General features: G+C 43.1%; 1 protein-coding gene across 1 annotated transcript in view; it reads right to left on the minus strand.

The window, feature by feature from the left end:
* The window catches only part of LOC144689483 (pleckstrin homology domain-containing family G member 1-like), a 205,176-nt gene that overhangs the window by 137,690 nt on the left and 52,456 nt on the right, over positions 1-15,030 (minus strand). Inside the window, exon 2 of the mRNA XM_078556602.1 lies at positions 2,414-2,488. Within this exon, the coding sequence (XP_078412728.1) occupies positions 2,414-2,462 (49 nt within the window). The 5' untranslated portion in view covers positions 2,463-2,488. The remainder of the gene's footprint in view (positions 1-2,413; positions 2,489-15,030) is intronic.

Raw genomic sequence — 15,030 nt, forward strand, 5'->3', positions numbered from 1 at the left:
CTACATTTACTTGGCTCTGGATATGTCAGTTTCACCCAGTCACTATAAAAAAAGGTGACGCCACTTAATTTTCCATACCATGTACTTATTTTTTTTTTTTAAATTCATTCCTTTCTTGGGATGCAGGCATCAACGTCATTTAAATACCTATCCCTAGTTACCCAAAGGTGGTGACTATTCTTCAACCCCTGGCAGTAGTTTGATACAAACGAGTGGCTTGCTAGACAATTGATCCTTAACAATATTATCAGAGTCAGGAATAGGCGGTATCGTCCATTGGGATAAGCACTACATGATAGTCATCCAGTGGCCTGCACTGGTAGATCCTCAGGTGGTGTTCAAATTCCACCATGACAGTTTCAGAATTAGAATTCCATCTTCTTTTAATACCTCTGCCTCCAAACCATAGATGCACAAAATAACTGGAAATAAAAAAGTTTGCATTACAAAAAAAGTGATCAAAAGCTGTTTGATTATTTTTTAAAAAGCCAACTAGTTCCTTACTTAAAATGGCATTACTGAATGTCCTTACCTGGTCTGGCCTAATGTGTGGCTCAGTTTCAGTGACAGATGGGCTGGGCTGAGGCAAGGTGCAGAAGTAATGAAAAATTAGGGAGGTGGAATTATGTGGTCTGTGCAATATAACTGTATAGGGGAAGTCATTTACATAGTTTGGTAGCAACCCAAGCACTGTGGGACAACACACCATCTTCTTTCTCCTGATCTAGCATAATGTTGACAATTTCAAAAAGCAACTTCTTATTCCGTGCCATGCTCTGCTACCAACTCCTGTGGCTTTTAGTTTAATTGCAAATGCATGTAGAACTTTGCCAAAAGCTTTGAAAGTTGAAAATGTATTGACAACGCCAATATTAACCATCCAGAGCAGCCTCAAAACAAGGATTGCGTCAGCCGAAATGGCTCTCTTGAATCCATGCGGGCTTTTTAAAGTTAGATCCAAACAGTCCTCAGGCCTGTGCCCGGCAATGGATTCTCTCTCTTTACCTCCTATTGTTTCATCAATAGGCCCACACACAATGAGAAAATGCAACTTACTGGGAAGAGAGAGAGAATATAAGAGATAAATGGGACAGAGTAAGGGGTTCGGAGATGGAGGCAGCGTAGCATGTATAGAACTAGAGATTTGCAGCACAGAAGACCATTTGTCTATGCCATAGCCTTACTTGAGCAATCCAAAACAAATCCCACTCACCATTGCCCCATATCTTTGCTCCAAATTTCTCAACCACTGCAGCAAATACCCCTTGCTCCAAACATACTTTGGTGCTCACCACATACTCCCATATCTCATTGATGAAAAATACCAGATCAAGTTAATATTGACTAAAATTACTTTGTGGAAAGATACTGTATTGGACAATGTATGAACTAGGGCCCAATGTTTCAAGAGCCAGGAATTCTTCAACCTCTGATGGAAAGTTGCCTGGACTGATTCCTCTTGGAAGTCACTACCGGAATTAGCAGAGAATTCCGTAGGGAACCAAAAAGATTAGTTGGAAGGTTAAAAACATCCTTTTCAAACAAATCTTTTGATAGTCAGGCAAAATCAAAACATGGACCAATTTTGATACTTAAAATTGACGAGAGAATTTTAAAAACAAAGATTATGAATAGAAGCACAATTCAGCTCAAACTTACATGATAACATTTCAAATAACCGTACCAATTTTCAAAAGTAACTAACTTTTTGGATCTAATGATACAAGGCATTTATTCTTTCCCACACACCAACCATCTGCTGTATTCCATTTTGAATTTCAGTAAGGGGGCAGCACTGGATACCATCCACTGCTGAGCAGCCCATTTGATTGGCACCCCATCCACCATCTTAAATATCCACTCCCCACCGCCAGCACAGAGGCAGTGTGTACCACATACAAGATACACGTACTGCAACACCAACACCTCGCCAAGCCTCCTTCAATAAACCTGCAACCTCTGCCAGTTAGACGAACAAGGGCAGCAGATGCATAGGAACACTACCATCTGCAAATTCCTCTCTAAGTCACACACCATCCTGACTTGGAACCATATTGGTGTTCCTTGACTAGGTCAAAGTCCTGAAACTCCCTACCAGCACTGTGCCTATACCACACAGGCTGCAACGATTCAAGAAGGCAGCTAGGGATGGACAATAAAATGGTGGCTTTGAGAGCAACATTCTATGAGTGAATTTAAAAACCCTCCATTTTAAACATAACTGTTTTACTGGTACTTCATTTAATTCAGACTGAGGGTAGTGATTAACTGAGTCAGTGTAACTCAACCATAAATAACTACAAACACTGGAGCTGCACATGACACCTCTGAGGAACACTGACCATGGGACAAAGACCATGGCCTCCATCGAGAGACACTGCTCCTTACAAAAACAGGAAACAAAAATACCAACCTTCATTTTTGGAAATGGCCTCTATCATTTCTAATGCCTTACCAGGCATCTCGGCACAGAGTAAGCTCACAGAACCTGAAGAGAAAGAAAGGAGTGGGTCTTAAACATGGCCAAAATATCTTTGTGAAAAAAAATACTCCTATACTAGACCTGGATACAGTCATGTCAACCCTGTCTCAACAATAGCACTGCACTCTTGCTTCAGTCAGCAAGTTGCAAATTCAAATCTCACTCAATCTAGGCTGATGCTCCCTGTATTAATACTGGAGTACTGCACTGCCATTTTGAACAAACCATTAAACAGGGGCCCTGTCTGCCCTCACAGATGGGTGTTAAAACTTCCACGGCCCCATTTTGAACAACAAGGGAGTCCATGTTGGTGTCCTAGCCAATATTTACCCCACAACCAAGTATCTGATCATCATTACATTGCTGTTTGTGAAAACATGTTGCATATAAATTGGCTGTTGTGACACAACTTTCAAGATAACATTAATAAAAACTTAATTCATTGTGGTCATTCTTTACCAGATTAGTGAGAGGTATTTGGCAAGAACGCGATCACAGAATGGTTACAGCACAGGAGATGTCTATTTGACTCAGTTTATCCAGTCATATATGTGCAATGGGGGTAAGAGAACCAAAAGGATCTGGGAGTACAAGTACATAAAATCAAAAGCTGTGACACAGGTCAGCAAGGCCTTAAAAGGCAAATGGAGCACTAGGATTTATTTCCGAGGGACAGAATTGAAAGTGAGAAGTTATGCTAAACTAAATGAACTTTTGTTGCACACATTTGGGAGTACTGTGTACAGTTCTGGTTGCCATAATCATTAAACAAAAACAGAGACATTGGAGTGCAAAAGATGATTTACAATTAACTCATTCATGATCTCAAAAATACAAGGTGCTAATTTGATTAACAATACCAAGTATTTCCAAATTTGCACTCATTTCCCACTGACTTCACATTTTTTGTGCAACGCAACTGAAATAGGTTAAACACTCTCAAATGGCATAGCTGAGCTAATTAATCACAAGTACTACAAAGAGCAGAACAAGACCCGGTAATAGTTTGTTAATAATTCTTGAGATTAGTTATGTGCAAATCATCAGTGAAAACTTTACTCTGAAATCACTAATTGAAAAGCACTCTTGGTTGAATGTATTTCTTCAATTCTACAGTAATGCTACTGTTCAGAAATGTGTCAAGTTATTAACGCTCAAGGTCCCTTCTGCCCTTTCAGGTGGAGGTAAAAGATCCCATCGCACTATATCAAGAGTAAGGTGTTCCACTTGGTGCAAAAGCAAAACACTGCAGATGCTGGAAATCTGAAATTAAAGCAGGAAATGCTGGAAATGCTCAGGCCCGATAACTGTTTTTCTCTCCGCAAAGGCTAACATTTCAGTTCTGTGACCATATCAACGACCTAAAATATTCGCTCCACAGATGCTGCCAGACTGGAGTATTTGCAGCATTTTCTGTAACCCCACCACCCCCACCCCAACCCCAGAGATCGTGAAAGGAGCTGCATAAATATAAAAATCTTTGATGATAGTTGAAAAGATCTGTGCTAAAAAGGATCAGTGGCCTAACAACATCCAGACCTTAGTACATCACCCAGCCCCAAATCCAAGTTTAGAGATACTTCACAAACATTGAGAACATTCAGAATATTGGAGGATATTCACCATCACACCCACCCAATTAAAAACACCAATAACTTGCATTTATTAAAAACATCTCAAGGCACTTTACAGGAGCATTAACACAAGATCTGACACCAAGCCACGTAAGGAGATATTAGCGCAGGTGACAAGGTTGGCCTAAAAGAGGCAGCCAAGGAGCATCGCAAAGGCGGCCAGAACTGGAGGAGGAGTGCAGATGTCTGGAAGAGCTATAGGGCTGGAGAAGACTATGGAGATAGGGAGCAGGAAAGCCTAAGGAGGAATTTGAAAACAAAGAATAGAATTGTACAAATGGAGGCATTGCTTAATGAACAATGGGCGAGTGGGATTCAATGCAAATTAAGATACAAGCAGAGTTGTGGCTCACAGTTTATGGAGGGTAGAAAATGGGAGGCTGACCAGGAGTATATTGAAATGCTCAAGTCTGGAGGTAACAAAAAAGGAAAAACACTAATGAGAACCTCGATAGTCAATGGGCTGGGACACGGCGGATCAGGCAACAAGAGTGTGGAAATAGGTGCTCTAGTGATGGTATGGCATTAAAATGTGATTGGAAGCTCATCCTGGGGCCAAAAATGACACCAAGGTTGAAAACAATCTGGCCCAGCCTCAAGCAGTTGCTATGGAGTCAGTAGCCTGGACGCACAGCCTGTGGCAAGGACTGAAGACAGCAGCTTCGGCCTTTCCAGTATCTGGTTGGAGGAAACCTCTGCACATCCAGCATTTGATATCAGACAAGCAGTATGACAATTTAGAGATGGTGGAGGAGTTGAGAGGTGGTTAACAGGGGGTGTCTCATTTGCAACTTTAATAAGAGCAGTTTCAATACTATGGGAAGACCAGAAATTGATTGGAGGAATTCAAACATGAAGCTCTGTGAAAGATGGGCATGGATTTATGAGGAGACAGCAAGTACTTAAAAGTAGAGGTGGCTGGAGATGGGGTGGTAGTTTGTAAGAAGGGAACAGTACCTGAGAAAAAAGGTCGATTGACAATAATAGCCAACATGGGAGCCTGGGAGGGAAGAAGTTGGGTGGTCAATTTAGTGGGACTGGAATGGAGGTAACACACTCCAGATGAGCTCAGAAGGCATGAGCTAGGGAGAGAAACTAGAGAAAGAAAGAGGCAAGTTTAGGGCAGGGGAGGAACTTTTATTGCTTTGCCTTGGCATGCTCAAGGAAGGGAGGGAAGCAGTCGAGACATGATTTGATGGCCTTAAAATCTTAACAATGAAGTCCCTGAGCTCCTTGCATTTGCTGTTGAAGGTGTGGGTGGAGGAGACAATTACCCTAAAATCAACAGTTTATAGTAGAGATAAAGAAACTAGGTGTTACCTTTGCATTCCAGAATGATCAGGAAGTAGTTTTGGCAGACTAGAGCATGGGCCAGTAGGGGTTTTATGGTCCAACCAGATTTGGCAGTGAATGGCTAAATCAGTTATCCATTCAAGACCATGCTCCTTGGATGTAAGGGAAAGGAGGTGAGAGCTGCATGGGAAGAGAAAAGCAATCGTCCACAATAAATTGATGAATTGCAAGGGCCTTGTTCACAAGTGAACAAACATTCTGAAGGGAGAATCGGTGAAGGGTGAGGAGCTAAATTGCAGATGGAGGTCACAGGGTCAGCATTGGGAGGGAAGAAGATTGACAAATTTAGCCCATCAGGTGATGCACTGGTTTGGAAGGTTGAAGGAAGCCGTTGGAATTACTGTTCATAAAGGAGGCAGCAATGAGTGTCTTGATGGGCCCTTCACAGGATGCCTAGAGGGGCACAGAGGGAAGCTTTAGGTTCAAGAGGGACTCAAGGCTGGGACAACAGCAGGGAAAGTTCAAAGATCAAAAAGAGAGTGAAGGTTTGAGAGATTTGGGAGAGCAGGGCTAGAAGGGGTTTCCATGCAAATAAACACCAGACTGAATTAATCACCAAACTGGTGAGCTCAGCAACCTATAGTGGTGAACATAGTTTACACTGACTCAATGCACCACCCTGGGGTTGCCAAAACAGGGGCTGTGATTCAGCCAGAGTTTCACAATCGAGGCGAGTGCCATCAATCTGAAAGCTTTAGTCTGGCTGCTGTGCGTGCAAGGTGTTAGGCATCTACAATCATATCAGAACGCTGAATCAGCAGGACATTGTAGCTCCTGTCCAGTCATGCTCTTCATTTTCTTGCTTGTGCTTTCAGTCAGTCACAACAGGAATCCATACACAAGGTGAAGAAAAACAAAATGATTCATTGAAAAAAAAAACTAGTATTTTCCCTCCATACCTCCTCTCCACAGTAAATCAGGCTTCACTATTTCATTCAAACAAAGCGAGGCTGTTCACATTAATTGCTACTATGAGAAATGGTCTATCCAGATCATCTTCTACAAACCTGCAAGTCACATGGCAATAAGTTGTTGCCTAATAGCAACGTCTTCAGTTACTGTAGTCTATAAATCGAGACAAGGTGAGTAAATCCCAGTGGACAGCTTTGGGATCCATAGGTCCCCCAAGTATCCAGCTCTTCAAGCCTGCTACACAACTTACGTGTAAATATTATTTGAAATATATATCCAAAGTATTATTTGAAATTAATCTAATTTTGCTTTCACCATTGCTAGGTAGCCTGGTCCATCGATTACATGCTCACTGAAAGTTTCCAGATCTGTGGGAATTTACCCCTCTTCAAGCACAGGCTGTAATTTCTGGTTTAATCAGTTCTTGATCAGGTAACAGTTTGTCACGGTCCACATTATCCAGTCCCTTTAGAATCCTAAAAACATTATATTCCCCTTCGCTTTTCCTGCATTATGGTCTTATCACAAAGATGCTTCCAAGATCATCAAGCCACTAACTTTGAGTGTAGGGTCCAACCACAAACATTTCATTGTCCCAAGTAATCTTGCTTTCATTAAAAAGAGATTAAATGTAAAGCAAACAGATGCTACACTTCAGACAATTAGATTCACACCACAAAATAAAGTAGCCTTTGCAGTGTCCAATGTGATTGGCTATGGGCCCTGACATCTCAGCTGTAGCATTGAAGACCTGTGCTCCAAACTGGTTGCACCTCTAACCAAACTGTTCCAGTATAGCTACAACACATCTAACCAATGTAGAAAATTGCACAGGTACATCCTGCCCACAAAAATGGACAAATCCAATCCAGCCAATTACTGCCTCAGCCATTGGCAGAAAGTTGTTGACAGCGCTTTCCTCCCCCACTCTGTTCAGTCTCTTTAAATTGATGGTTTGCACCCATGGTGGTCATCAGCTTAGAAGCCCCACTCTACCATAGCAGTCTCTTGCCACATTTGCTGCAGAGGAAGTCAGAGGAACAAGTTGCTGGCCTCTGGTTTCTCTGGGGCCTCTTCTCAGCTCTTCCAATGCCCTTCCAAACAGCCAGCTTCCAAGAGGTCATAGCTGCCAATGACCGTCTCCAAGGTGTCAGTGTCAATATCCACCATCTTCATAACCTCTTGGGTGTCCATACCTTTGCTACAAGGAAGCTGCAAGCAAGATGTCATCCAGTGGCCATTTCACCATTCAGAAGGTCTTTACGACTGTCATCCATCTGACGAACATGGCTGAGCCAGTGCAGACATTGTTGGCTTAGCATAAGCTTGATGGGTTTAGCATGCACCAGGGCCTCCGATTGGTGACTTTGCTAAGAGACGCCGAGGATACACCCGAGACAGCAAAAGGTGGAAACTGTTCAGCCTTTTCTCCTGCCTAACATATATTGTTGTCCAGGTCTGATAAACATGCTGAGGACACAGGCTTGATGGACTCAGTTTGCTGTTGTTTCCCATACACTCTTACTCAGCTTGGACACAACGGCTGTAGCTTTTGCTACTTGTGTGTTGATTTCAGCATCAAGTGACAGATTGCTGGCAATTGTGAACCTAGATGTGAAGTGTCCAATTGGCAACTTCCTGGACCATAGCAATTGTCGTCCTGATGCTGATGGTCAAACCACGAGGGGAGGGGGCGAGGAAAAGAGACACAGAGACAAATGTCGTTGCTGCTGACATTTGTCAGTATGGAATGTTAGTGTGGCATTGTCAGGGTACAGCAACTGAGGACTTGGTGTCTTTGATCTTAGGCACAAGGCTGAAGATCTTTTGTCAGTTCTGGCATGCAAGTAGATGCCCTCCATAGATGTCTTGAAGGCATATAACAGCAAGAAAAAAATTTAGCAAATGCAAAGTAGGAATAAAATATGCCAGAACACAACCTCATTTAACACCACTGAGGATCTCCAAAGATTCCAACATTGCCCAACCATAGCTGATCTATCATGTTGACATGGAAATGGGAGATCACATGGAACAACTTTGACAAGCAGCCAATTTTCTCCAGCATCTTAAATAGACCATCTCTGCTCACATGGTCAAATGCCTTTTTGTATAACTGACGAAGGAAACATTTATATAGTGGTCTCCTTTGTTTTGGGAGTTTCTCTTGCAGCTGCCAGATTGAGAAGATTGTCTCAATTGTAGATCTTCCAGTTCTGAAACCACACTAGGATTTGGGATAGTGGGCTCAGGCAAGATCTGCAGTCTGACAAGGACAAATACTTTTCTCACAATGCTCAGCAGGGAGATACCTCAATAGTTGTTGCAAATCACTGCAGTCGTCCTTGATCAGGTTCACAATCTTTGCATCTCACACATCCTGGGGTACTGTTCAGCAAAGACAGAAGTTTGTGCAAATACTGGGAGTGCTGATTTCCTGTGCTTGAGTTCACAAGGTATAGCACCAGCATCTGGAGCTTTGACCATGGTAAGTGAATATTCGCTTTGCTAAACTCCTCCACTGTGGGTTCAATATACAGTTCTGCCATGATGGGCAGGCAATGGTGTCTGCCGCTTGCTTGGTGACAGTGTTCTCCCTAGAGTACAGTGTTCCATCCATCCCTCCGATTGAATTATTCCAGCCAGTGATAACCTCCCCTGCCTTTGATGGACCCATTTCCTTTATATATAGGCCGGGGGTGGGGAGGGAAGGAGACACAGACAGACAGACAGAGACCACAGACAGACAGACAGAGACCACAGACAGACAGAGACCACAGACAGACAGACAGACACCACAGACAGACACCACAGACAGACAGACAGACACCACAGACAGACAGACAGACACCACAGACAGACAGACAGACACCACAGACAGACAGACAGACACCACAGACAGACAGACAGACACCACAGACAGACAGACAGACACCACAGACAGACAGACAGACACCACAGACAGACAGACAGACACCACAGACAGACAGAGACGACTGGTTATCAAATCCAGCTGGTGCCAATGCCCTGATTTTGGATGTCTCCGGGACATCTTTTGGTTTGTTCTGAAACAAGGAAGGTGTTAAGCTTTTGGTAGCAGCTAAGCTCAAGTAGTCTGTCAGCTCTCATTCATTGTTCCTAGGCCATGATATCTAAGGCTGGAGGCCTGTGCCTCATGGTCCACACCCACTTGTGTCGAAATCTCACTGATACTCAATAACCTGCTCACTGATGTCCATTTGGGTTCTGCCAGGACCACTCTGCTTTTCACTACATCAGAGTCTTGGTTCACGTACAGACAAGAGAGCTAAATTCCAGGCAAATGTGATTGCTCTTGACTGAGTATGGCATCAAGAAGCCCTAGCATAACTGAGGTCACTGAGAATCAGGAAAAATCTCTTCACTGGCTGAAGCCATACACATAGCATAAAGGAAGATGGTTGTGGCTGTAGGAGGCCAATTATTTCAGTCCAAGGCATTGCTGCAGGAGTTCTTCAAGGTAGTGTCCTAGGCCCAAGCATCTTCAGCTGCTTTAAAAGCCTTCTTTCCAACATAAGGTCAGAAAAGGGGATTAACTGTGTAATCACCAATGGCCAGTATCATTTGCAACTCCTCATATGCTGAAGCAGTCTGTGACCATATTCAGCAAAACTTGGACAACATTCAGGCTTAGGCTAATAAGTGGCAAGTGAGGCAAGTAACATTTACTCCACACAAGCAGCAATGACCATTTCCACCCCCCTTTATATTTTTTGGCATTATCACCAAATCCCCAACAAATCCTCAATATCTTGTTTTGGGGGGGGCGGGGCGTCACAATTAACCACAAATGTAAATAGACCAGCCACATTAACACTGGCTACAAGAGCAGATCAGAGGTTGTGTATTCTGGGACTAAAGAGGTGAACTGCTAGTCCCAAAGACTTTCCACCATCTACAAGTCAGGAGTGTGGTAGAATAATCTCCATTTGCCTGGATGACTGCAGCTCCAACAACACTAGAAGGTCCAGGACAAAGCAGCCCACTTGATTAGCATCCCATTCACTACCAACTCACCATCTACAAGATGGACAACAGCAATTTACCAAGGCTTCAACAGTGCCTTCCAAACCTGCTACCTCTACCATATAAGAGAACAAGGGCAGGGGAACCACCACCACCTACAGACTCCCCTCCAAGGGACATACCATCCGGATTTGAAATACATCACTACTGAATCAAAATCTTGGAATTCCTACCTCACAGCCCTGTGGGTGTACCTGGGTTATACAGACTGCAGCAGTTCAAGGTGGGATCACCACCTTCTTAAAAGGCAATTATGGAGAGGGAACAAATACTAGCCTTGCCAGCAACACTCACATCCCATGAGCAAATTTAAAAAAAAGACAGCTACATGGTCTCAATTCAGTCTTTGGCCAGTGATGCTCTCCCATTCTCTGCATCAACCAAAATTAATGGTAATTCAGGAAGAGAGAGTTATAATAACGTATAGTTGTGCTACTGGTCTAGTAAACCAAGAGTTTGGAATAACATTCTGGAGACTAGGCATTCAAATTCCAACAATTCACTTTATGAAGGAAAAACTGGTATCAGTAAGAGAGACCATGATACTAGAAATGTTGTATAAAAACTCAAATATCTTTTAAAAGCAAAAACTGTTGTCCTTACTGGGGTCTGGCCTTTGTGACTCCAGCCCCACACCAACACGGTTGGCTCTTAATTGCCCCCTCTGCCTGCTCAGTGAAACCAAGAGATCCATTCAAAAGGCAGGTGAGTTCTCCTGGCACATTGGCTATTATCTCTTATCCACCAACTATATCGATCATTTACAGTTTGAAACAAACTACAAATGCACAGAAGTTATGTGCGAGACACAGGACACTTGACCCAACCAATCTATGTCAGTGCTTTCCACCCACGAACAAATAGTTCGACACATTTACCTGTGCTGCTCCGATTTTCCTTCATCCAACTATCCAATTTAATCTTGAATATAGATCCATTTTCTCCCTTAACCACCAAGCACCTCACAATGCACTGAAGTTTCTTCTGTCCCCTGTTTTACATCTTGCATCCATGACCCTTTGTTCTTCATCCCTCTGCTGGAGACAGTCTGCTTCCAGGTACCTTGTCCCAACCCTCCATAATGACACTATTATATCACCCCATAATCTGTATAATTAATGACAAAAAACAATTAAGTATTTCATAACAGGCAGTTATTCTTTCAGGAAGTCTCCCCCCCCCCCCCCCCCCCCCGCCAATATACACACACACACACACACACACACACACACACACACACACACAAAGGCTTTTACTTTTCAATATTCCAAGTTTAAGAATTACAGACATCAGCACTACATCTGGAAACTATTTAAATCTATGCCCTGCAGCATTGAAACACACACACCGAGGAAGACATAACAAAAGGGAATAAATGAGACTGGTCAACATTACAGAGAAGCAATCCTTCATGAAAACTCGATTATCTGGAAGGATCAGATATTGGTCTCATTTCAAGAGTATATTATCTATGTATAGGCTACTCATGGGTTATATACACTTATTATAGAATAAGTATTGTATTTTCTATAAAATGTAAAAGAATAGTGGTATATATTCAAACAAACATTCAGTTCATACCCATATACTAGTCAGTCAATGCCCTAAACCTACCATGTCAGAAAGGAGTGAGATACAATTTAAATCAGGAGGTCCTTACCAACAGACTCAATGGGCAGAATTTTTTGCCTGTTGGGCAGGTGGGCCCGACCCAATCACCGGTGGGGGGGGGGAGCTGATCCCCGCTGGAGAAGCAGGCCCCTCCACCATTTTACGTGGGCAGGCAAATTAAAGCCCACCCAGCGTGACAACCGGTGGGAAGCACTATGCGCTCCCTGTGCGGGCAGGGGGTGGAGGGGGGGGGATTCCCTAAAAGCGAGGGTGCACTTTTTCGCGCATACGCAAAGAGCGCACATCTCCGAGGCCAAGTGCTGCCTCGGAGATCACTTACACTCTGAAAAATGTTAAAAATAGAAAACAAAAAATCACTAACATGTCCTCTTCATGTGACAATGTCACATGAGATGGGACATGTTCATAACATAGATACTAACTTTATTAAAATGTTTAAAACCCTGCATGAAACCTCGTCCCACCGGTGGATGAGGTTTCATGTTTTTTCTATTGCCCACTGGGACTCCTGGCCTGCCCGCCAACCTTAAGGTTGGACGGGCAGGTCCTTTAATTGTTTTAATGATCCTGTCAATGGCCTCAATTGGTCATTGACAGGTCGGCGGGCGCACAGCTGATTTGACTGTGCCTTCGCCTTCCTGAAAATTTAAATGGGGCGGGATGACGTCGGGGGTTCTCCCCGACGTCATCCTGCGTCATTTTATGTGTCGGTGAGCGGGCCCCATCTCCTGCTTGCTGACGGCCAAACTCTGCCCAATGTCAGCATGAGGCATTAATGAGTGGAGGCTAGGATCAGAAAAGTCATGTGGATTGCTCGAGGCCTGGACCAGTATTGCAGAAAAGCTTAAAACCCACCTTGACATTTGCAAAATTTTAATTTACTTTTTAAAAAAGGAACCTGGAAATTAATAATAGCAAGTGATCATGAAGCCTCTGGTTTATCACAAGCCTTTCACCTTCACCTAGTCTGACCAGTGTATGACTCCAGTCCCAAAATCAATAAGGTTGACCCTCGACTGCCCTCTAGTAGCAAGTCCGACAGTTGTATCAAACAGGTCAAGAGGGGGATTAATTTAAACAGCTCTGATTTCTCCTCTCACTACCCGGCTATAAGCAGAAAGGTGTTTTTGAGTTCTGATTTCCCCCTTTATAAGTAATGGTGTGTTTGCCCCAACCCTTCAGGTTAGAGTGATCCAATCCTCTATTAATAACCCCCAGCAGACTTGAGATAAGGTAAAATAAGAGGGCTGATTTGTTTTACACACAAAAATGCAGGAGACAGGTTTTGCAATGTCTGCCCCTTAGAACCATAGAACACTACAGCACAGAAAACAGGCCATTCGGCCCTTCTAGTCTGTGCCGAAATATTACTCCGCTAGTCCCATTGACCTGCACCTAGTCCATAATCCTCCAGACCTCTCCCATCCATGTATCTATCTAATTTATTCTTAAAACTTGAGAGTGAGCCCACATTTACCACGTCAGATGATAGCTCGTTCCATACTCTCACCACTCTGAGTGAAGAAGTTCCTCCTAATGTTCCCCCTAAACCTTTCCCCTTTCACCCTAAAGCCATGTCCTCTCGTGTTTATTTCTCCTAATCTAAGTGGAAAGAGCCTACTCGCATTTACTCTGTCTATACCCCTCACAATATTGTAAACTTCTATCAAATATCCCCTCATTCTTCTACGCTCCAAGGAATAAAGTCCTAACCTGTTTAATCTTTCCCTGTAACTCAACTCCTTCTTGCTCTCATACAGTAAGAGGGAGAAGGGAAAGTATGGGGTACAGAGCAAGACCACGATAAAAATAAATTATGGTTTCACGTGAGATCAGAGTCCAGAACCAAATGTCCAATGGTGTATTCCTTCAGAGGTTAGCAGGCTGAAACTGTTGCAGGGCGATGTGACTTTCCAGAAGGGGGGACTTCCATGATGGAAGAATGAACAAGTCCTATGGGAACTATTACAGGAGTTCCAATATTCCAGTAGTTCACAATGTAGATGAGGGCCAGGCAATTTACCTGAACTGAGCTCCTTCTGCTGCTAGCTGTTAGGTAGCAAAGTAGTAGACTGCCTGGGTTCAGTTCCACACGGCAATATTACAGGTTCTAGCAGCTTGGGGAGGTCATGTGACATTCCTCCCACTTCTCCTGGGTGTTGGACAAAGGATGCATTTTCCCAGGTCTAAAATCTGGAAGTATTTAGAGGAGTCAGGGTCCCTTTTATCCTTGAAGATATATTGTCTCTGTTGGCCAGAGCTCTCCCTTAGAAATGTAAAGGGTGCATTTTTTTGGAATTAGATTTTCTGCAATCACACGGGCATTAGCACCTCTTTAAAGATAACGAGGTCCCTGCTGGTTTCTCAAGGTTAGAAATTCTTCTGGTATGAATCATGGTTAGTCAAGGAAAAGTCTTCGTCCATCGTAATTTTTCTTTTAAAAAGACTATCCAGGTTGACAGATATATATTTTCCTTCCTGTCTTCTGGACAGGACAAAGGCAAAATATCACCTTCTCAGTGCAACTAGGAACAGGCAATAAATATCAGCCTTGCCAACAAAACCCATTCTCCAAGAACAATTTAATTTTTAAAATTGGAAGAAGGTATAATACATCCCTAGCAACCAACTATATAACAAGGGAAAATGTCATACAGGAAAAGAAATGAAGAGGGAGCAAAGAAAAAAAATTCAGGACGGGATACACTTTCTTGAAGTGGACAGAATTTGACAGGAGCCCTGTAACAAAACCTAATGAAACAAACGGTTGGGAATTTCTCCATTCTAAGTGCACATAGCCATCAACCTTAGCCAAGTCATGCACTTATGAACTGCAAAGGATGCACAAAAATGGAAGTTTAACTCTAACACATATTGGATCCAGTGTTAACTCTGGATGAATGTATTCCAGGAGGTTTCATCACATGACTTATCTCCAACTGCATGCCCACC

This window comes from Cetorhinus maximus, chromosome 14 (genome assembly GCF_964194155.1).
Source record: "Cetorhinus maximus chromosome 14, sCetMax3.hap1.1, whole genome shotgun sequence".
NCBI lineage: Eukaryota > Metazoa > Chordata > Chondrichthyes > Lamniformes > Cetorhinidae > Cetorhinus > Cetorhinus maximus.